This window comes from Phaseolus vulgaris, chromosome 2 (assembly GCF_051622355.1).
Source record: "Phaseolus vulgaris cultivar YP4 chromosome 2, ASM5162235v1, whole genome shotgun sequence".
Lineage (NCBI taxonomy): Eukaryota > Viridiplantae > Streptophyta > Magnoliopsida > Fabales > Fabaceae > Phaseolus > Phaseolus vulgaris.
In genome coordinates, this window is record NC_143499.1 from 36,526,166 (window position 1) to 36,550,779 (window position 24,614).

Sequence of the window (24,614 nt, forward strand, 5' to 3'; positions counted from 1 at the left end):
GCGAAGCTGTCGATGAAGTTGGGCGGGAGCTTGGTGAAACAACTAAGGGTTCCTCCCTTCAGGGACGTGGGGAACAATCGGCACAGTACTGCATCGTCCAACGTGTAGAGACTCATATGGGTGGTATAGTCGTCCATATGCTCGTCTGGGTCAGTTGTACTGTCATACCGGTCGTTGTTGAAGCCCTTCCACTTGTACGACAATGGAGCTTTTATGACGGCGTTGGTGAAGGGTTGTCGACGAACCGAGTCCAGGGTGACAGTCGTTCTGGCCGACTTGTTGAGACAGGATTCACCATCCATCTCATGGGTGAGAACCTTATCCTTGGTCTCCTCAACCGGTCTCGGGTTGGGAGGGGAGGTGTATGACCTGCCGACAACATTTGTCGGCCCAACGGATGGTCCTCCCTCCACCAACTTCTTCTTCATCTCCTCATTCTCCGCACGGAGAGCTGCATCTCTTGCTCGTTCTTCCGTGAGTTCCTCATTTTTTCTCTTCATCTCGACCATCTCTCTTTGCAGAGACAACAACAACGCCATTTGGTCTTCTTCACTCATCCTTTCCATGCTTCGGGTTGATACCATCTACTATTGCTCTTCAATTAGTTTCTCTCGGCCCCATGGTGGACGCCAATTATTCCTACTAGGGAGATGAGACCTAGAGAACTGTTGAAAAGCTTCGTCTTTTTCTTCTTTCTTGTTAGACGGTTGGCCAATGCTTCAACTTCCTCTCTTAAACTCCTTGCTAATCCTTGGGTTTTAGCTGCTCGTTCACTCGGTTTTCTAGAGAATACTGAATGGGGTACATGCAGAAGACACTCCGATGCTCAAGTGAACAAGGGAGTTCGACACTCAGATGTCAGAGTAAGTAATTAATGACGTACCTACTTCTTGGAATGTGCGTTATTTATATTATTTTAATGAGCTTACCTTGTTGGGTCGGATTAATAAGATGGGACATACTTAAAGGTGTATTACATAATTCTTAATGATAATTTAACTTTACTGACCTTAATTGAGCGTAATTGGACCGAAGGTGTCAGTCGACCTCATGAACGTGTATCGTTCAGTCGACCCGATTGCGAGAACCGAAACATGATATTGACTGTTTGGCTTATACCACTACAATATCTATCATCAAAACAACCTTCTATAATAGGTTTTGATATCCTCCCTTATTATTGACGATGACAAAGCAATAACACCATTAAAATTTGATGGAATATTTTATTTTTCCCCTTTTTGAAATCTAAAAAGGTGTTTATAAAATCCAAGTGTTCGATTAATATAATGTTATGTTATTTTTGGCGTGTATGAAAAAAAAATCTAAGGTGAGTAATTTTTGTGTGTTATTTTAATGGAATTTTTTTCTATGCTATCAATATGTTGTAAAATGAAAATGTAAAAAAAATAAAAAAAATTATTATCTTATTGGCATTAGAGTTTGAAGATAGAAAAGATAATGGACCAACGGAAATAAGGCAAGTGTCCCATTACATTTTGGTATGAAACATCGAAAAAGAATCATTAACACACAAACACAGAACAGACACATTAATAAGAATTTCTACAAAAATAATAAATAAAATGAAAACAGAAGCCGAAACCAGGCTTGGCTCACCCTTACCCTTTCCTCTATGCTCCATATAAGCCCATTACATTCACATACTCGAACCCACTCTCGCTCTCTCTTTCTCTCTCTAAGCTCTCACCCCAATTTCTGTGGCGGCTCTCTCTCTACTAATTCTCTCTTCTCAGATTGAGATTTGGATCCATCTTCTTCTCCTGCTCTCTGTCTCTGATTTGATCTTTTCCTCCTCTTCGTTTTTTCTTCATCTGGGTTGGGTTGGGGTCTTCAACTTCAACTTCAACGACAGCTATGGTTACCCCACAGCCACAGCTTCAGGTTCAGCCACCACAGCCCGCGCCATCTTCGCAAGACGAGGCCTTGAAGAGGAACACCGATTGTGTCTACTTCCTTGCATCTCCTTTGACATGCAAAAAGGTTCTTTCTAGCACTTTTTATTTTGTTTTTTAAAGGAAAGAGAGGGGAAATCCCCTTTTTGCCGCTTTGGGAATTCTGTATTTTTAGGGCTTCAGATTCGTGTGTTTCTGCGTTTGGTGGGTGTTTATTTTCAATGGGGAAATCGAATTTTGTGTAAAAGGGGTTGTGGGAATCTGTTTATGAATTCCCGAATTTTCAAAATTGGGGAGAGCGATGGGGTATTTTGTGGATATAGAGGGTTTTCTTTAACTTTTTTTTGGATGTCTAGTTTTTGTGAAACTGTTATTATTGATCATTGTTTACTAATTGGATCTTTTATGGCTTTATTTTATTGTATTCTTTCACCCTTTTCTCTTTTATTTTATAAGGTGAGGGGAATGAGGGGGAATGGGGTTCTTGAACTCTATTACGATTGGATATGATTTTTTTCAATTTTCTTTAATTTGGTCAATCCCGTGGATCCCGCTGATAAAACATAAGGTTGGATCAATCATGTTTAGTTTTTTTTGTATGGTTTAAAGTGTTATTCAATGTATTCATTGTTTCTGAAAGCAAAGCAGAAAATTTGCATAATGAATGAACCAAATGTTTAACAAACTGCTACTACGTGGTGGCTAGAGCGTGTACGAGTCATGTTGATCGATTAGTGTTCTGTTAGCAAGATCTGGGATGGCCACTGGTGTTGCTGGCACTCTTTTGCATAATCCTTGACAACATGTTACTTTTATCATCAAACAATTTTCAACATTTTACATCTTTGTTTTGATAGTTTTTCTGTCAAATGCGTGTACTTGTTTCCATAGTTCTTCTATTAATGTCATGCCATTTTTTCGTGGCGAACTAATCAAGTATTTTACTGTCGTCCTGTTCTTTTTGTGCCGTGCTATTCAAGTATTTTTTCTATCTCGCAGCTTTTAATTTTGACCGCAGTGCATATAAATTAATTTTAATGTGATGCTGCTTTTTTGGTGCCGTGAGTATGTAGCATTGCAACGTTTTGATATATGGTTTTTGCATATCCGAAAGAGCATGTATTGGTTATCAATGTGAGGTTGTCTGGTCATCTAAACATTTTGAACTCTGGATTTTGTTGCTGGCGTCATTTTGATTTGTTTTCTTTTTGTTGGAACAGGGAAATGAATGTGAGTACCGCCACAGTGAGTATGCACGTGTTAATCCTAGGGATTGTCGCTATTGGTTGAGTGGCAACTGCTTGAATCCCAAATGTTCATTTCGTCATCCAGTGAGTGTCTTTATTTATGACAACCAAATTTTATACTTTCATGCCTATTTGTCTATTTTCCTCTGTTATTGTCTCGTTGTTTGGATTTTGCTAACTGCATTTTGTTTTTTCATTAAGCCTCTTGATGGGTTGTTAGGAACACAGGCAGCAACAGCAGGTGGACCATCTGTATCTGCACCCCAATCACAGATTCCAACAGCATCTGCAACACATGCACCTTATAATTCCAGTAAACAAGCTGTCCCTTGCTTTTTCTTCCAAAAGGGGCTTTGCTTAAAAGGTGACAGATGTGCCTTCATGCATGGACCTCCTGCTCCTAGCACTGGTAATAAAGTAGCTGCTCAGGTTCCAGTTACCAGCCAAGGAGCTGAGAATCCAAGTTTTAAGAAGCCTTTTGGAACCAATGACAAGTATACTCAGGAAAGGAAAACTTCCCATGGAAATGTTGCAAAGTCAGGTGGAGGCCCTGAACTGAAACCTGCCCCAAAAATTGAATCTGCTCCTAAAAGAAATATGTTTGAATTGGAGAAGGAAATGCCACCACCCACTGTAGGATTTGATAATGAGACTTCTAGGTTTAAGACAAGTTCTCCACCAGTAACAAATGGCCCTACTGTGGTCCGGTCAAACCGTCTGCATCAAGCTCGTGTGCCAGATGATCACAATTTCCACAGTGGCAAGGATAGTGATGAGTTTCTCAGAGAATCATCTCCTGGGTTCGATGTCCTTGTAGCTGATGAACTTAGGAATTCTGATTACTACCATGGGGAGGATGAATTTGGTAAAGCAAGAGGTCAAGATGAAAGGAACCTGGACTCTTTGAATGAATATGATTTAGGGCATTCTGGTGATTATGGTTTAGCAGCTGATATTGATCGGGAAAGATTTCGCGTGCCCCAAGGTTATGAATCATATGATCACATGCAGGAACCATATGTTTGGGAGCAGCATAGGAAGGCTTCAGCCCATTTAGACAGAAGGACTCGCCGCAGATCTGACAGTCCTGAAAATGCAGAGGTCTCAGATCTCCGACATCATTTATCCAAGCGCAGAAAGGGCAATGGTTTGAAATCTGTTGTTAGTCATGATTATGCCCTTGAGGGTCATGGTGAGGAACAAAGTCATCGATCCTTTCCTCGGAAGGATTCACTACCTCTGAATGAGAGCTCCCTCGGTAATCGCTTCCGGGGTAGAATAAAAATTCCTGCAAACGGTGGCACTGATCAGCTAGAGAGGGATGACAGAGGGAGAAATAGGGGCAGGCTGTTGTCTGGAAGGTTGCAGGCCACTCAGCAGGGAAGGATCCATGATAGAATGCGAGGCAGGTTGCAAGATGATGAGAGGAGAAACTCAAAGGATCGATTGATGGGGAGAGAACTAATAGGTGGTGATTGGAGTGATTTTGCTGGGCCAAAAAGTCTTTCTGAGCTTAAAAATGGGAGGAACACTGAGAATAGGGAACTACAACCACTGGGAAAGAGAGGAACTTTAAGAGATGATCACCCACTATCTGAAGATGATCTTCAGTTTGATGGTCCAAAGCCTCTCAGTGAAATTCTGAAGGAGAAGAAGAGAGGAGGAGCTGGAGGCAGAGCTGGTGCAGACTCAGGGAATGGCAAATCGTCTGATATTAAAAATGAAGAAGTTACCAATGGCTTAGATCCTACACCGGTCACAAACACACAAAACGGTGTGCTGTCTGAGACCAAGGAATATGTCAACAATCAAAACAATGAAGAATCCAAGCTTGAGGTGAGTGATGCAGTTGGAGGAGACACTGTTGCAACTGATGGTCAATATGAGGAGGGAATGTACGATGAAGCCGGTGAAGATCAGTATTACGAAGGTGATGAACCGAGAGAAGGTGATTACGAATATGAGCAAGGTGATGATGGTTACTACGAGTATGAACAAGGTGAAGAGGGTGAAAATCAAGAGGAAGATTACGTGGATGAAGATGGGGATGATTTTGCTAAGAAGATTGGTGTCATTCATTCATAATTGTCGAAAATCTGAGAAACAAGGGAACCTACTCATCATCAAATCTCTTACAGGTCTCTCTCTCTCTGACTGGGCAGCATTTCTGCTTAAAATTTGCTTGTAGAACTCAGAACAGCTATCACTATCAGTTTGTTTTCTTGTATTAATTAGTCCTTTTTACTTTTAAATGTATTTTCATCAAATTTAATGGATATTTTTATGTGATCAGTGGGGCTTTTTGCTGTGCTCTCCGCATATAAATGTCATGCAGAGTGGTGCAGGCCTTTAACCTTAGAAAGTTAATAACATTTGCATTCACATCTCACTTTTTTTTATCTTATACTTTAATTCATCTGCTCAATTACAAGCCATCCTAGCATTTCTTTACTTCTTTATACTCTTCAATTCAATTTCTTACTTCATCTTCAATGGAAGACTAGTAGTTATATCACAATGTCTTTACATCTGTTTTTGTAGATTTTCCTAACTTAGATTATCTTTTAAAAGTTTTTTTAACTTTGTTTCGATGTAATGTAAGAATTTATAAAATCTATATTTGTTAGTAGAAGAAATATTTTTATTTTATTTTTATGATTCAGAATCTTGAGATACAATGGTTTAAATTGTGTCATATTAATATCTTTCAATAAAACATTTTTATAAACCTCAGATTCTAGACAATCTTGAAATAACTTTGAATTAAGGTGGGTCCAATAGGGCACTTGGTGGCTTGTTCACAAAAACAAAGTTTAATATGATTTTTATTAAATTTGTTGAGCAAAATGAAAAGAACGATTAAATAAACACTGGACATGATTTTGTTGTTTTCATTAAAGTGAACAAATTAGCGTTTGGTAAACAACCTGGATATTAGGATTGTTTCTACAAACATGTAAAAAGTGTATTCATTATTATGTTTGTTCTTTGATTTCTTTTTCAACTTCGAAAATATTCTCTAGATTTAGAAGGTTATTTCTACAAAAAAAGTAAAACTAAATTCTTTCTTGGAATTTTTAAATTAAAAATAACATAATTAAGAATGTATAATATTTTTAATGGATAATTAATGATTTGAAAATATGTGATTTGTTTATTTTGTTGTTTATCCTATACTTTGTGTTTTTAATTTACTATTAATTTATTATAATGTATTTTTTACAAATTAGTATTTTTGTTGTTACCAGCATTATTATTACCATTACTACATAATCTTTATTGTAATTACCATTGTCACGTACCGTGAAAACATTTTCATCTCGATAATCATTGTTATCCCTATTTGTATTAACATCTTTGTTATCATTATTATTCTTGTCTAGCCATTGTTATTTTCATTATTATTACCATCAATATCATCTCATTATTGTCTTATTGTCTCCATTATTATCATTACTAGAATCCTCATTGTTACTGTTACTTTCATTATTTTCACTTTGGACTTTCATATTAATAATATGATCATCACAATCTAGTCTTTATAGTCTATTACAATGTTGATAAAATAATTATTGTATTTTCAAATAATATTAAATTTTGATGAACTAATTTTTTTAATATAATTGAGATAAACGAATAATTCAACAATTATATTAATTATTAAACTATCAAACAATAGAATGTCACTTCAAATAAGTTTCAGATGACAACATATAAAACTTAATCACTTGAAGACACAATGTTCAAAAACACACTTTATTATTCTAATTCCAATGAAAATTCTAATACAATAGAACAAACATTTTCTCAAAATATATGCTAAATTTAGTGTTGTCAATAAAAAAGAAATAATGTTCAAACCAAAAGGTATTTTATACAAGTTGAGGACTACAAAGAAATTATCAGCTAAAAGCTACTAACCCTAATAAAGCTCTAACACCTAAATAAAAGATTTACCATGCTGAAACAACAAACAATATTGTGTAGACTCATTCAAGGAAGAAAGTTAATTGATTAAAGTTAAATAAAATATAATAAATTTTATTCTTTTATTCAAACATAATAAATATTTAAAATATGTAAATGTAAATAATAATTTATTTATAAATATTTTATTACTTTATAATAAATTGAATAATTAAAATAAAAATATGAAAATAATTAATAAGATGAAATTAATTTAATTTAATATTTTGTTAATATATATTTTATAATAAAAAATAAGTAATTAAAATAAAAAAATATTAAATAAAATTAATTAATTTAAATTTTGACTAATTATTTTAATATATTTTTATTCTAAAATATATTTGTAAAATAATTTTTATTTTTATTTTGAATTTCAGTTTGACTTTAATTTACATTTAAAAAATATATATTTCCTTACATACAATTTTAAAATAAAAATTATTTAATGTTATTTTTTAAATATATTCATATACAATTAAATTTATTCCATCACATTAAATTTAGCACAATTTTTTCACATATACATCTAATCTCAGTTCTCATCGTTCTTTTCTTTCTGTTTTTTTTTTTTTTTTTCACTTTTCTCTCAATCCAAACAAAATATTATATAATTTATCTTTTGTCTTCCAAATAACACTATTTATTGTTGTCAAGAGTGAAGTAATAAAATATTAGAAAAACCAAAAGTAATTTAGTGAAAAAAATATATTTGTGTGATTTATCTTAGTAGGAGACAAATCAGATAATTAGAAAGAACTTTGTATACTTGTGTATGTTATAAGTAACAATAAAAAAATACTTGTATAATATTATAATTACAAAAGAGTCTTTTAAGATTTTTTTAAAAGAAAAAAATGAACTTAACCAAGTTATATTATAGAGAACTAGTATAAGAAGCAAGTTATTACCTCTACTATCTTACACAAACTTTGCAGAAATATTTTTCACTTAGTTTTATTTGTTAGTAGATAAACACATATATCTTCTACTTATGGTGTCTTTTGAAATATCAAATCTTTCAAAATTTATTTTTAAGTTTTATTCAATCATTCTTTCTGAACTAAGAAGTTATTTTCATTCATTGTTGTCATCATGTGATCACTACTTATCAATATTTGGTCTTCATTGTCAAATAAATTAAATGATTAATGTTTATTGTATTTTTATTTCATCATTTTTTCATTAATATCATATTTTGAGTATAAAATAGACAAATTATTGATATATTTTATTAATAACTATACAAATATTATCTTGAGTTTTACAATTTTGTATGTTTATAATGTACAGATAAAATGAGTAAAATAAATTATTTTTACATGTTAAAAATATGTTTTTTTTTATTAAAACAAAATAAATCGATATCAAATATGCAACTTGTAATTTTTGTTTAAGGGTAGGCTAATTGTAATCATAACTTCCAAATTAATAAAAGTTAAAAAAAGTTAAAAACTATATAAAAAAAACTTTTACAAATTAATTTCAAAAAAAATAATTTTAATTTTTTTACTTTAAAAGTTTTTATAACAAATCCAATGCAGAATTCTAAAACAAAGCATTTTAGTCATTTATGACATTTTATTATACTTAAATGATTGGAATATAAATTTAAAAAACCAAACCTTGATACAGGATGAAAGAATGTTGTAACTCTCTTGTATTTTGAAGTATAATAATTTACATTAAAGACGTAATTATTAGTTTATGTTTGTTTATGTTATGCTATATACTTTAATTAAGATGTAAAAGTTAATTTATTTAAAATATGTATAAAATAAAAGTTTATAAGTAACTTAATATTTGTTGAATTAATAATTTTTTTTTTCTTGTTTCGCTAGTCAATTAGCGATTTGGATTTCAATTTTTGTTGTTACTTTGTGTTATACATCCATGGCCTTTCAAACTTTTTTTAATAGTTATTTTATTTATCTGATCCAATTTATGATAAAAATCATATTATATTAAAAATGCAATAAATACATATATCATATTTCTTGTAATATTTTTTTCTTTCTCCTACCTCAACTCATTAATTTTATTTTGTATGTAAACCTATTTAAAAATAACATATACACTTAATATGTAAATTCAAATAAAATTATCATCTTTTATTAAGAATTATATAAATATTTAAAATTCAGACAAAAAGTAATACATACTGTTCTACTTTAATATTTCTTTTTGGTGGAAAATTTTCTTATTTACTTATAGTTATTAAAATATTATGTATTTTTATGTTTTTATTTATATTTTTAATATCATTTTACTTTTGTTAATATGATTTTTATTACACTAATTTCATTTACATTCGAATTATGATATTTTATGCATGTCTGTTAAATTTTTTAATTTTTCATGTATGTATTATGATTATAAATTATAAATATTATTGTCATGATCTATTGATCTAAAAATATTGGTTGAAAATATTTAAATGTGACAATGTTATTTAATTACAAATTTCAAGCAACAATAGTTATATATATATATATATTTTAAATTATAAATATTATTTTTTTATTTCAAATCCAATAATAAAAATATGTGTATAAACAGTATTTTGGTCAATTAATAAATGATATAATTTTTTTTTTTATATTTCAGTCACATTAATCACATTATTTATAATATTTTCATTCAAATTTACTCATTTTTCAATCATTCAAACAACATAATTTTTTCACTCTCTTTCCTCTCATTTTCTTTCCTTTCTACTCTCACCCTCATCCAAACAAAGACTAAGAGTACACAAGGAATCAAATCCACATTCAGAATATAAGAGTATAATTAATCATATGTATGTTTTTCTAAGGTAAAATGAAGCATGTTAGTTATAAAATAGACATTTTTTTAGTATTTTTTTCAATTCAATCCCTTCTAACTTAATTTTTTTTTTGTACTTATTATGCTTTGTTTTTTTTTTCAAAATTTTTATTTATCCGATCAATTATTTTTAAATTACATCTTATTATATTTATATTTTATTTTTAAAAGGTAAACAAAGTAAAACATTTTATTTAATATATTATTAAGATTCATCAACTTAAATAAAAAAAATATTTTCTACTTTCTCAATTTATCTTTTTAAATGTTATTGTTTTAGTGTTTTTGTCTAAATCAATTTCACTTTATTTTATTTAAATATTTTCTAATTAGCGAACGAAATTGAGTGTTTACAAGATGCAAAAATGACCACTGTCTTTCATCTGACCAAAGAGGTCCATTCAAGATAAAAGTATAAGTCAATATAAAGATCACGAGCTAAAACTACTTCTTCACTAACCTCTTAACACAAAAAACTTTTCAATTATGACCCAATTGTCTGCTCTATAGATGTGCTCTTTTACCATAGATTGGTGCAAATGGTTATTGTACCTACATAGATGAGCATTGTTAGCTATCAAGAATATTGCATAAAGAAGAAGTGCATTTAAAGTTGCATGAAGTTCATTTATGTAACATCCATATTCAAATCTCAATAGACTCAGAAAAGACATCAGAAGAGCTGATGTTATTCAATAGATAGAAATTGTCTCTTAATGGCTATCTTCTTCCAGTACTAATATAAAGTTTTTCACGAAGAAGTCTAATAATTATATTCTTTCAAAAACACTCCCTTAGTCAAACCTAATGATCAAATCTTCAATCCACTTATGTTAGCTAGGACTAGCTAAAGGGAAAAAAAAATACTTATTAAACCTAGAGTTGTTGTGGAAAGAATACTAAAGGATGTAGCCAGTTGTGGCTAGAAACTCAAAGAATACTTCTTGACAGGGTCAACCAAGAGTGATTGTGATTCAAAAGAATACACAATTATCCAAGAGTAGTTAGATGCAAAGAATACTCAGTGGTCAGTCAGGATTGACTTGAATACAAAATACTCAAAGGGTTATCCATGAGTAGTTATAAGCCCAAATAATACTCAAGGGAATAGCCAAAAGTATCTATAAGCCAATAGAACACTCAAGTGTACTTTACAACAGTATTTGTCTAGTTGAACTTGACTTGTTGGTCAAGAACTTGATGTAGTCTATTGAGACAAACGAACCAATATGAATTGTTGCGTACTTTGTCTTTTTTCTTTAGCTCATTTATATTACATGATATTATTGTTTGTGCTAACTTAAGAAAGAAGGTAGCTATGAACAAGAATTTAGAAAATAATTTCAAACACATAATTTTGTCAATTACTTTACGTCTGTAACGCATAGTCAAATGTGATATGATTGTACAAGTCCGGTAACAGATTGCATGTTAACAAAACTATCGTCTGATTTCAGACGATGATTGAAAAAAAAAACTATTAAAAACATAATTCAACCCTTTATTCTTATGTTCTTTAATAATTTCACAAAATTACTTGTTGAAGTTTCTTTTACAAAATCAATGAATTCAATATCTCAAATTGAGAAGATCATAAATGATATTGCTATTTCTTTTATATGTCATTTTTAGTTGAAACTTTTTCAAGTAACTTTGTATTTGTGCTTGCTTAGTTTTTTATAAGAATTATCAAGGGTGTGTTCTTATGACATGGTTCCACAAATAGTATAAGAAAGCTCATTGAGTTCAAGATCTTGTGGTATATAGGATTTTCTTCTTTTATTGGGGTTCTTGTAAGACTTAAAAATTAGTGGAGTGACATAATCAAGGTAATTAGACAATTAGATGTAACTATCTTGTAAGGTGAACCAATATACATTCTCTTGTTTTTATTTTTCTTTTGTCTCTTACATATTATACTTAAATTGAATATTAGTTGTATGCTTATGGAAAGTAAAAAAAACATTGATATTAACATTTTTTGAAGTTGGAATTATGGAAAGTTAAAAAGACATTGATATTAACATTTCTTGAAGTTGGATTTCTTTTTAGTTGAAAGTGCAACATGTTCAAAAGAAAATAATTTATTAATTTGCAAAAATATTTGAGTATTGAGTACATTTATTATTATTTTTTCTATATCAAACTCTTGTTTTATGGAACTATACCAATTTGGATCTTTCACAACTTGCTTGACAATTTTTTGGTTCAAAATATATAAGAATCATCAATATCTTTAATTTGAAAAGTTCATTTACAAGTTTTTATTGTATGAGTGTTCATGGGAGAAGGAGATGACTCAGAACTAGATGGATTGCCTTGTGGAGGAAGATGACGTAAATATTGAGATAAAAATTAACTAGTATTTGATGTAGAGTTGTCGTGTTATAAATATGAAACTAAGAGTTATGATCATGAGAAAAGAGTAACAGAAACATAAATAATAGGCATATGTTGAATGAGGAAGTATGGGTATGTTGGCATTGGAAACATGTGGAAAAAAGTTTATATAAGAAAAAATGGATTAATTGAAGAGAATATCTTTAGCATACACAAGAAAAGCACATTCTTGAAATCTAAAATCAAATTTATTTTTGTTATAAGCTCTTAGGAGAGGAAAACACGAACAACTAAAAGTTTTGAGAAAGCAATAATATCCAATTTGAAATAGAACAAAATACAGAGTGTTAAGATTAGAGGTTGTAGGAAGTCTATTGATGAGGTAGACGACAATAATAAAGGCACGATCTCATGTTTTAATGATGAGTATGAGGATATATTACTCTATATTGTATACATCAACTAAAAACTTTGATAAAGGTTTGAACTAACCACCCTCAATTTGTTTGAAAAAATTGTAATTCTACCAAGACTTAAACTATTCAAAAGTGTTAAAGTATTAGATGTTCTTGAGAATATAAATCCATGTTGTTAGGCTTTGACAATTTGATCAAAAGAGTGTAATATCAATAATTTGATCAATGACATTTTACTATTCATCGACCAACATACTCTTGATTAGATTCTTGTAGTTTTAATCTTAACAAATTATATTAAGTTTTGATGAATTTTATATATTTTTTTATCTAAGTGTGATAACTAGATAAAGTAATCACACTAGAAGAATCAATCTTAATCTTTACAAATACATTCGACAATCTAATTTCCAAATATATACTTCATGTATAACACCTAAACAATGCTCACAAGAAACTCACTCAAAAGAAGACAACAATACTCAAGACACTACTATCATAATAAGACACAAATTCACTCTTGAATTCTTTTAGACCATCTTAAAAGCCATGAATGATTGACTCATACATTCTCATAAAGATTCTAACATAGCAAATACTCTAGAAAGAGATATTTAGTACTAAGGCAAACACAGCAACCACATTCTAACACCGAACAAATGCAAACATCTAGAAACAAATTTTTAAACGTACCAACTGAACGCCACTCCTAATATTCTCGTGTTTCTTTTTCAATAATTCAAACCTACCATTCTTTTCGTGGATTATGAACTAGGTCAAACCAAACATTCAAATACCAACTGGTAGATATTTGATACTAATACTATTTGAAGACGAAACGATTGGCTAAAATAGCTAAACCACAATGCCGAGTCCTCATCAAGCAAGAGCCTCAATTAACGCTAACCAAAATCAAGATTTTGATTAATGGTATCTTCGAATTGCAGCAAATATGCCCCAGGTATGAATTCTGATCGTTCTTGAGAGCATACTTCCAAATTCTGAATGCTTTTGTTTTCTGGGTACGTTAATAATCTTAATGTGGATATTTCATGATGGTTTATCAAGGAACAATTCAACTTGGAAATTCATTAACGTATTGCTACTGTTAAAATTTTAGGATTTTGTAAACAGCTATGTTGATATAGATTCAAACATGAATGCTAGAGAACGTTCCAAAATAAGGAAATTTCCATTTAACTTAGTCTCGGTTAAAATTTTAGGGATAATCAGATACAACGTCGAAATTTGAAAGAAGCATAGTAATATCAACTAAAATATAAATTTAATTTAGCCGTCGCCAAATTCACCGAAGAAATGGAAGTAGGGAATGTAAAAGGATTGAATGAAGCAGGAACGAAACCGAAAAGGAACAATACATTTTCACCAACTTGTAGCAGTTACAAGACTTAAAAGCTATTATACAATAATTTATATCAGTGTCCTTTTCTCCCAAAAAAGGTTGCTCACTCATTGTGTTGAATTGTGGAATCTGACTGAAACGGCAACCACATTTTCCTAGAGACAATGCAAAATATCACTTACATAACACAATCCACCACGTTTGACAATCCATTAAATGTCACGTTTGAAAACCTACAAACCTTAGGAGAACTTTAAAACAATGATATTAGCTTTGTCACTCAACAGAAGAAAGACTGACTTCTGTGTCCTCTAGAAATTATCCCTCGGGTGTGAGAAACTTCAAAGAAATCAGAGAACCACCAAGGAAATACTGACTTAGTTTTCTTCACATGCTATCTTTTCAGCGAATGGGATGATATTGTGTGATACCACGCTTGGGTGGCAGCTTCCTCAAAATGAAAAGGACCAAAGAAGAAGGCAATATTTCCACCATCTGCACAAAAATGTGAAAAGGATGAGGTAAATGACCTAGGACCCCCTTTTTTTTATTACTTACCCTTGAGAGCAAACGTAAAATATCTACCTAAATCATTTCAGTTCCTTTTTAATTGACTTCAGAAAATTAATTAGCCGTTTTTTTTCCAAGAGAAAGAATTCCACCAGAAGTTGAAAAGTTTATCAGGATATCAACCCCTAACAACATGAATAGGAGGATTTGAAACAGCAATAATTACTTGGTTATCCAATTTATCAAATCTATCGCCTAAAATTATGTGCCAAAAAGAAAAGACGAATTTATATAGGTTCATAAAACCAATGCATGTAATTTAACAGTGTCCAACAAAATTTAAGTAGGGAATGTGTCAGCTTTCAGAATTAATCTCAAACCAAGATTAACCATATAAGCCCAAAATAGACCTAAATATAGAAATGATATAACTTGAACAGCACAACAATGAGAAAAAGTGGGGAATATAGAAAAAACAAAGTACCACAATGAAGAAATACAAACAAACATACAAACTCACCAGGTAATATATAAAATTCAGAATGGGATGGTCCAAGACATCAAGGTTAGCAGCTTTATCAAATGCATTAAAGCACATCTGAAAACAAAATATGATCAAACTCAAATTAAGGACCAGGCAATAAGAATCACTTTAGTCTTTAGAGAAAAAGGGGCTAACCATGACACATCTGATAAGGAAACATGAAAAGCATATGGTAGTCTCATATCCAACCTGCATTAGAAAGATCAGGTAGATTAACTCTGGGTAAAGGAAAGGGAGGAGTGAGGAGCAGACTAGATAAATACAGAAAGTTTCCTAGTAAAACAGAATACACACCTCTTGCAGCTTCTTACGTCGGGCTTTGGATTCAACAGGAAAGCGTTGCAGCGTCAAGAATAGTCTGTCATAGAGGAGGGTCAGAACAGAAATACAAAAGATAGAAGAGAAATGAAACAATACTAATACTAAAGACACATACACATGAAGTACACAAATAAAATTTAGAATATAACAAGTGACTGGTAAATTCCTCTTTTGTTTTCTAAGGAGTTCACAGGCTCTCAAAGCTTCACCCTTTGACCCATTCAGAAATCTTTTGTTTCGGGTGAAGTACCTGACAGTGTCCACTCAAATTATTTCTTAAATAATCTGCTAGCCAACAACGTTATGTACAACATAAGCTCTGAAACTATGACCCACTTATTTCAGCATTTTAAATTAACTACTTTCTTCGGGAATGATATTTTGGGGCTTTTCACGAGAAAGTGCTTCAGAGCTGTTAAGGAAAAAGGTTCTTAGATAGTGTGTGAGTGTGATATATGCAGTTTCTTTGGGGCTTTGAAGCAGAAAGCACTTGTTTTCATGGGTTCTGTACACTTGCATTGAATTTCATTCTAAGGCCTCTTCTTTGGTGCCATTTGCTGGCATTAGATCTTCTTAGCATCAATCATATCACAAAAAAGAATCATAAGACTGTCACTGGGAAAATGTTAACTTTTTTTCTGTATGATAACTGGAGATCTTGGTTAACAATCACTATACCAAAACTAGTATTTTAGCTTGATTATGCCACATAAATATTTATTATTTACTTTTATATAATTAAAAAATCATGATAAAATAATATTTTTAATACATAAACTATATTGTAATTGAAATTCATAATAATTAAATTTTAGATTTACAACGAACAATTTTGATAGTAATATAAGACTTTAACACTGGCACTTTTAAAAAATACAACTACTGAAATTCAATTAACAGATAGAAAATAAAAGAGACTAAATTGAAAGAAAGATGGTTAGAAAGACGAAGATATACAAATAAAAATGAAAATATTGTAGTTTGAGATGGTAAGGAGTGAGGAGAGGGAGAGAAGAGAGAGAATATGGAGAATGTCTAATTGAGAGAATGAGGAAAGTAAGAGTCTTACTCTCCGACTTGTGTATTCTAATTTATAATACAGGCGTATATTAAAGAATTACAACTGGCCACAACTCCACTTTCACCCTAAAAGCTTATGAAGTTATATTTTAGCTGCTATTGAGAATTATGACCATACAAATTTCAAGGAAGGGGCCTAAATACAGACAAAGTCCTAACAACAAAACATGTACAAGGCATCAATGTTTTTGCACTATTTAAATTTCATCAGTTCTGACAGGTGGTAAATATTTGAAGAATTCAATTGGCTATATCTAGTAATATGAATTGATTTTTATTTTTTAGTTTTTCTCTTCTAAGTTCAGACAAGGCAGAATTCCAAACTTAGTGTAATTCTTAAATACAGACACATTAATTTCATTGCACAATCTAAACAAATAACGGCAGATGCAATTGAAAATTGAAATAGACAATCACCTCCCACCGTAGAGAAGAAAGCCAAGGGCTGCAAACAAAGAGACCCCTACATATATGGATAGGAAAATATGATTAAAATCATGATCAGTAAATCTGATAGTTAACCCCTCATAAATCACAAAATATCATAGTTAAACCTGCAAAGAACATCTTAGACAGGATGACGAGTATGCTGATAGGTTTCCACCATAATATCAACCATAAAGTAATCTGAAACGCATGAAAAAAAATTTACTGTTAGAATGGCATGACAGAGAGGTTGAGAGAAATCTGAATAATTATTACTGATATCTGAACTCATAATCTGAGATACAGAAGATTCCTATTCATAGATCACTATAGTTGATTAAATCTAACAACTGTCATTTAGTCTCAACAGAAACATAACAGAAATGTGTGTTAGAGACAGCTGTAAGTTCTAACTGACTAAGTCTGGGACATACTCTATAATTTACCAAAATAAACAAAAACAGAAAAATCTACAAATTCAAAATCAGTCAACATTAAACTCCAAATAGATATCACAGAACAGAAGAATATAGGCCACAGAAAAGTTGAAAAAATAATAAAGCTACACTGACTCAATAATGAAAAATCAATTTGAGGACAAAAATGAAGTGAAAAACACAAACTTAAAATATTTTCTTAATAAATAGAAAATATTTTACATTATCTTAGAACGTCTTGATTGTTTACTTTACAAAGTTATGCATATTGTTAGTAGACTTGGCACGTACTAGTAGTATTAGAACATGACTTAATTATTAGTATAAACAAGAGTATTACACTAAGGTATTGGAACCCATTATATCTGTCAAATATATTTTCAGTTTTTAGTTTTTAGTCTTGTCTTTATTTTTTCCTTCTTCTCCAACCCTGAACCTATGACTTTATAACTTGGTATCAGAGCAGTAATTTCTCTGTATTTTGAACCCCAACCTTGAAAAAAATAATCAACAGATTATGATGTAGAACACATTTCAAGGTTAGGAAACCCTCTAGTACCAGTCATTTGAAGTTTAAGGTGGATGGGGAGGAGTTGTCAACAGTAACCAAGTGGAGAGAGATGGTAAAAGGACCAATGGTTAGGAGCTGGCATTTAGGATGGGGTTGGGGGGAAGGGTGCAGGATGAGAGGTGGAATCAAGAAGATGCTGTATGCTAGTTAATGTTCGACAGAGTTGCATGACAAAAAAGAAAAAGAAAAAATGTATTCAGAAAGAATACAGCACCAAGAACCTGAGCTGCCTAGATGGTTTCACTTGTTAGGATGGCCCACTCTGTCATTTGGAGGGGCAGGGGATATCTTTTTTAATAGTTTGCACAGCAAGGACCAGGTTAATCAACTTAGATCCAATTATGTTGTGTTGTGAGGTTAAAATGGTTCAGTTCAGGTGACATGACCTGTTTTTATGAACTCAGTAGAGGTTTAGATCAAAGGGAAAAACACCCAGAAGTGGCCACTGATGGCTTTACACATTTGCCAAAGCCAATATTAAGCCCGAACCCAAAGAGTCATATGCAGCAGCCTTGTCATTGTACTCAAGCACCGACAGTGAATCTGCTACAGAGAATTTTATACCAGTGGCACCTTCTAGGTTGAATCAGAAGCAATTATTTCTTCATCCATAACAATTAAAGACAGCTAGAATTTTTTATAAGCTCCAAAATAGCCCACCATTTCTAACTATCATAGATACATCTGATAGAGATTAACACACAAACCTGGGCATTAAACAGTTCTCTTCTGGGGAAAAACATAGGGCAAATAGATGGGTTCAACTTGCAACAGATCTAACAAAGAAATAACTACGGAGGATTTTGGAGCTCCTATAAAAAATGGGCACAACTAGAAGTGTTATGCGAAGGACTATTTCTACAAAGCATAACGTGAGGAGGGTCAACCCATCTTATACAGCCCTATCTGTACCTTTAATAACTTCAGTATCGTATTGATTGACACTATTAGTTGTAGTTTCTATAAAAGTCAAGAAATGCAATTAAAAATGGAAGCAGACGGCACGCCACATCCATGGTCTCAAAAAGAAGTTCAGCCTAGTGTGCTGAGTGGGAACAGTAACAAATGCAATCGTGAGCAAGAATTTTTCACCTGAATAACATAAACCACAGCATTAATAGTATAGAAACTTGGTTTGAGACCATCAGTAGATACAGCACGGGCCTGCAAACATGCAACATCATAGACACATAATCAGCCCACCGAAATAGCAATATCCGACGCTAATAAGAAGAAAAACAGTACATCACCGAAAGTTGAACTTGCCTGGTAATAAATCTCAGCCCAGAACAGTACTAACAGAGCATAAGTTGTAAAGAAAGCCAGACTAGGCATGTCGAGTAAGATATGTTGAACAATCTACACACAAGAGGCTGAGCATTAGCTATGAGAATATCAAATTTAATTTACGATGGAATTGAAAAAAAAAAAAAAAAAACTGAAACAAATTATCTCTACCTCTGGCTGTAACTTCTGCACATCCCGACGGAAGACGAAAACAAAACACCGAACTGCAAAACCAGAAAGAGCTTAAACTTTGCGCCAGAAAATCATCAAGCATCATATAAATGAAAATATTCAAATTACGTACATGCAAAAAACAAAACGAAAAGAAAAAGGTTAGATTAGAATGATACAAACCCCCATTCACCAAGAAATTGAGAAAGTGAAAGACCTTCTGCGTGGTCCAACCATATTCCGGCACTCTCAATTGTATTCGCACTAATTGAACCTAACATCGTAAGATTACAATCACAACAATCAGCGAATAATAAAACAAGCACAGGGAAAACCCTAACGGAACTCGAAATTGAAATCTGGCATAAGAGAGACGTGGAAAAAATGGCGTAGAAGGAATACCAGAGCGATGGCGGCGACGATTCCGTAAAGGATGGCGAGGAGGTGAAAGATGCGATCCTGCCATAGCGGAGAGTTGTTGATGTCCCGCCACCAGTTGGAGGATTCCGTTAAGTCAAGGGCAGCCACGGCCGCCGCCGTCATCGCCGGCACGCCTCTCGCCACCATGGAATCGCTGGATGAATGGTTGGTTCTACACAAAACGGAAGGAGATTGGTTGGATGTTGTTGTTCTGAGGGAAAAGAAAGCAAGAGTAACAGAATCCAATTTAATCTATATAACTTATTATTATTCTTTCGTTATCGTTTTCTCCCAAATATTCAAATCTTTTTTTCCCTTTTCTCAAACCATTTACAATTTATTATTTATTATTTATTATTGTTGCTGTTCGGGTTTTATTTTTGTGGCCGGCGATTGCGAAATTATTTGGATTCAGAGACAAGAGAGAGAAAGGATTAACGGAAATCCAAACCTCCTGCTCGCTACACCTAATTATCTATCTTACCCCTTTAATAGAACCTCCTCATATTCATTTTATTTCCTATTCACAATTATTTTCTACTTTTAAATCAAATTATCTTATATATATATATATATGGAAAATACTATTAGACGTTAAAATGATTAAAGATGTATTCAATCAATTTTAAAGTTAAACATTTTATTTTAAAGTATTAACTAAATAGTAATCGTTTTAGTTATAAATAACATAAAATCATTAATAGTTTATCCGAGTTATTTAAATATTTGATAAATGAAGTATCATTAATTATATTTAATTATGATTATATCTCTAAATTTTATGGAATTTATGAAATAGCTTACTGTTGTGAAATGTTATAAATACTTATAAATTTTAAACAAAAATTTGTTAATTCAAAAGTTGTTAAAGTAAATGCTTAATATTTAGAATATTTTGTGTTTTTAATTTAATAGTAACATAAATTTGAGCAAGCATTTAATTTAGTTGAAATTGATTTTAATTAACATATAATAAAATGAATCTTCCATGATAATAAGATGTTAATTTATTTGATGGAGCATGGCAACTCATATTGGCATGTGTCACGTGCTCCCAATAATATTTTTTAAGCCATACAAAATTTCTGTCTTCTGATTTGCGTTGGCGCCATTCTGGCTCATCAGCTTTTCCTGAAACGTGTCAGTGAACTTGTTGGTAAAATAAAAGAGAAAAAATAAATGGAAATTGGAAGGATCTTAGTTAGTGTTAATCCCTTATGCTAACTTGGTGTTAATGGAATGATAATCCACTTTCTCAAAGACAATTGTAAAATATAAAGTCTTCATCAAATTGTAGCCTTTGTGTATTAAATTAAAAAACAAGAATCTTAAAAATAAATAAATTTTGTGATTTTTTTTCAAATTTTAAAAATATGGTATTTTTTGTAATTAGTTAACCTACGCCACTTAATTAAGATGGGATTGGTTTGGATTGTTTAAGATTATAGAAACTCAACCTAACCCATGTCACCATCATCGTTATCCCTAATGCAATGTTTTTTTCTTTAAAACTCAAGCCCAAGACAATCTTATTCGTCACTAGTATCAATTTGTTGAAAGAGTCATAATGGAATTTGAAATTTATTTGAAAACTATATTTCACCACTCTAATTCTTTATACAACCCAAATGCAAAAATAATGTCCACATCAATTTAAATTGATGAGAAATACCCACATACATATACTCTACTACTGATTTTTAGAATAAAAATAATAATTTATTTTATTTACCTGGAAAATGAATTAGAGAGTGGATGGAGTTTGGTGGATGAGTCTGTAAACATTTAAAGCATGTCAATTTTTTTGAATCTGTCATTCTATATTAATTAGTTTGTCTAATCTCTTAATCCGATTATCTATTTTTTTATATTTTTTTTAAGAAAAATCATGCTTTTAAAATTAAAATTGATGTTTTATATAAAATTTTATTTATATTAATTTTTTATACATAATTTATTTAGTTAAAGTATAGTTGATATTTGTTTTATTTTATTAGGTATTTTTTTATTAAAATATTAAAATATGATTTTTTTTTATATTTTATTATTCAAAAAATGATATTAATGAAACCAAGTAAATAGAAAAAAAAGTAATAAAAAATTAAAGAGCATCACAATTTCTTCCTCCATCTCCATACCTTTTTCTTCCACCTCCATATTAATTGTGAAAAGTCCATTTGAACATTTTTTAAAATTTTAAATAATCTTAAATGAAGCATAACCACGTCTGCATCTCATACCTCCCTTCCCTCCGCAACATTTTCATTATTCTTCAATCCTGGAGTTTGAAATAACAATTTCATTATTTGAACATGTGTGAGAGAATTTACAAGAATATTCGTTGTAATCAACGTTTTCGGTGTGATTTTTTTTTTAGTTTTGTGCTTTCCTATCCCACCTTGCTAATTTTATTTTAGTTTTAGTTTTTTTGACTTAAAAGAAAAAAAACAAACAAGCCAAAACACAATTATAAAACTTACCTCAACCTCTAAGATTTACTATATAAACAATTATCACCACTTAAAAAGTAAAAAATAAAAATCATTATTAAAATTAAAAAATATAATTATAGAAAAAAAGATATGAAGGTGTATGAAAAATTTGTCAAAAAAAGTAATGAATTTACATCTTATAACAACACGAACTACTAATTTTATTTTGTATAATTTTTACAAATAAGCTGAATCCACCACACTTTTGTTGGATTGGCCAAAAATGGGCTGAATTGATCTTGGCACCCCTGGAATGAGTATAGGTTATGTTTTAAGTTGATACATGATTAAGGTGTTTTGTCTGCAGTACTATAGAATGGAAAATATTTCTCCCACTGGATCTGTGTACACTACTTCCAAGGAAAACACTCATTTATTGAGAATTTGGCTTTATCGGAATCCAATTCTGACCTTGTTTTGGAAATGTAGATGACAAATTTTTTCTTGAAATTGGGTTTACAGGGTCTGAGTTTTGGGGGTGGTTTGCAGTGGTGGAGAAGAACGGTTCAGTGGGTTGTCAGAGTTGGGTCTTCGAGAAAATTGAATTCACCTAAAACCCCATTAGAGTTCATTTCATTTCTTCCATGGGTGTGAAAGGTTGCTCTCTTTTTTGCTTAGTAGGGGAGTGGGGAAGAAGAATGAAAAATAATAGGATAAGATAAATTTTAAAATGTTTTGTAGGTAGAAAATTAATTTAAAAATTTGAAATAAAATTGGGGAGAACAAATTTGAAATAGTTTAAGGAAAATAATTTAAAATTATGTAAGGTGGAATATAATCTAGTCTCGTAGAAAAATTGAATATTATAAAATTTAAATATTGACGGAGATTAAAAATGTGTGGATATTTATAGTAATTGGTGAATTAAAAATTGAAATAATTTTAAAAAATGAAATAGCAAATATGAAATGGAAAAAAAATATGTACTACAGTTTTTATAATTATATGGATAACGAAATAATCATGTAAAAAATTTATTGTTATTATATTTGTTGAATTAAAATTTTGAAAGGATAATAAAAATGAACGAAATGAAATATATTTTAGGTATTTTGAAATAATTAACTATAATTCGGGAGAACAAATTATGGCTTATTTTGTTTTATATTTTTATAATAAATTTGAATCGGGGTGAATAAATAGTAATAATTCAGAATTAAATTTTGTATTTTTAGTTTGTTAAAAAGTTTAAAGATCAATAATAGAAAATTGAAATAAAAATATTGATGTGTTTTTGAAAAATAATAAATATTAATTCAGTGATTTAAAAAATTAAACATAAAAAGTTAATTTATTCAGATGATATGTATGTAATGATAAATTAGTTATTGAATGTTGAGGAAAAAAACAGTGATTGGAAATCTTTCTTACACATGTAAATTTGGATTGATAAAAATAAAGTATATAAATTATAATTTTAAAATATGAAATTAAGAAATAGTTGATAATTGAAATAAAAGATGCTATAATAAAAATTGTTTTTTTATATATTGTAAACTATAATAAAAAAAATAGTATTTGGTTATAAATTTATATATAAAAAACATAAAAAAAAAACGGAATAAGGACTGACAACTAATTGAAATATAACTTATATATTAGATAAAGGTGTATGAAAGATAGTATATGGAATCGATAAAATAAAATTATAATAGTAATGAAACTACTAATACTTTAGAAAAATGTGGATCTTGTTTTGTCGAGATGGTTGATATAGATATTGTCCTTTAAGTTTTGAACAAGTTCTTTAAATGTTGTATTATGTCAATTTTTTTTAGTCGAATCTTTACGTTGCACATTGGGGTTAAGAACTTTAGTACTTATTCAACGGTTAATCACTTGTTGGATGTCAACATCATTTTGTATTTGTATTATGTATGTTGAACAAGATACTTTGATGTCTTCAAAATCGAAGTGGAAAGCTTGAAGACCCTGTTGTTGTGTGTGTTGTTTAGTTGTTTGAAACTCATTAATTCACTCCTTAAGATGATTCAAGTTCAATTGAATCTTTACCTTTGAAAACATAAGTTTTCTAAAAGGGTGTGAAATTTCAACCTGTTGAAATGTCGAATCAACCTGTTGTTTGACACTTAGTGGTTTTTAAAATGGTTTGGAAAAGCTTAGCTTTGTTTGTCTTTGCTGCCAAACAGAATCAACTAGTTGTTTTGATAAATCAACATGTTTTGTTTGGAATACTTTTCCTTGTGTATCTTCCTACTTTGGATCCTTATTCAGATTATACCCCCATTGGGAATGACATGATTGCTAAAGTTACATATGA

The 24,614-nt window shown here is 30.8% G+C and overlaps 2 protein-coding genes across 2 annotated transcripts; one reads left to right on the top strand and one right to left on the bottom strand.

Moving 5' to 3' along the window:
- Positions 1 to 1,535: 1,535 nt before the first annotated feature.
- LOC137811664 (CCCH-type zinc finger family protein) lies at positions 1,536 to 5,552 on the top strand. Its single transcript, XM_068613475.1, has 3 exons — positions 1,536 to 2,004; positions 3,137 to 3,247; positions 3,365 to 5,552. Exons 1-3 carry the CDS (start codon positions 1,879 to 1,881, stop codon positions 5,246 to 5,248), a joined length of 2,121 nt encoding a protein of 706 aa, XP_068469576.1. The 5' UTR covers positions 1,536 to 1,878; the 3' UTR covers positions 5,249 to 5,552.
- An 8,518-nt stretch (positions 5,553 to 14,070) lies between these two features.
- On the bottom strand, positions 14,071 to 20,315 carry TOM3 (tobamovirus multiplication protein 3). The gene is made up of 11 exons (XM_068613476.2): positions 19,824 to 20,315; positions 19,605 to 19,695; positions 19,422 to 19,474; positions 19,230 to 19,322; positions 19,056 to 19,127; positions 17,084 to 17,156; positions 16,947 to 16,992; positions 15,423 to 15,486; positions 15,264 to 15,317; positions 15,105 to 15,182; positions 14,071 to 14,569 (listed from the first exon to the last, which is right to left on the bottom strand). Exons 1-11 carry the CDS (start codon positions 19,986 to 19,988, stop codon positions 14,477 to 14,479), a joined length of 882 nt encoding a protein of 293 aa, XP_068469577.1. The 5' UTR covers positions 19,989 to 20,315; the 3' UTR covers positions 14,071 to 14,476.
- Between the last annotated feature and the right edge of the window lie 4,299 nt (positions 20,316 to 24,614).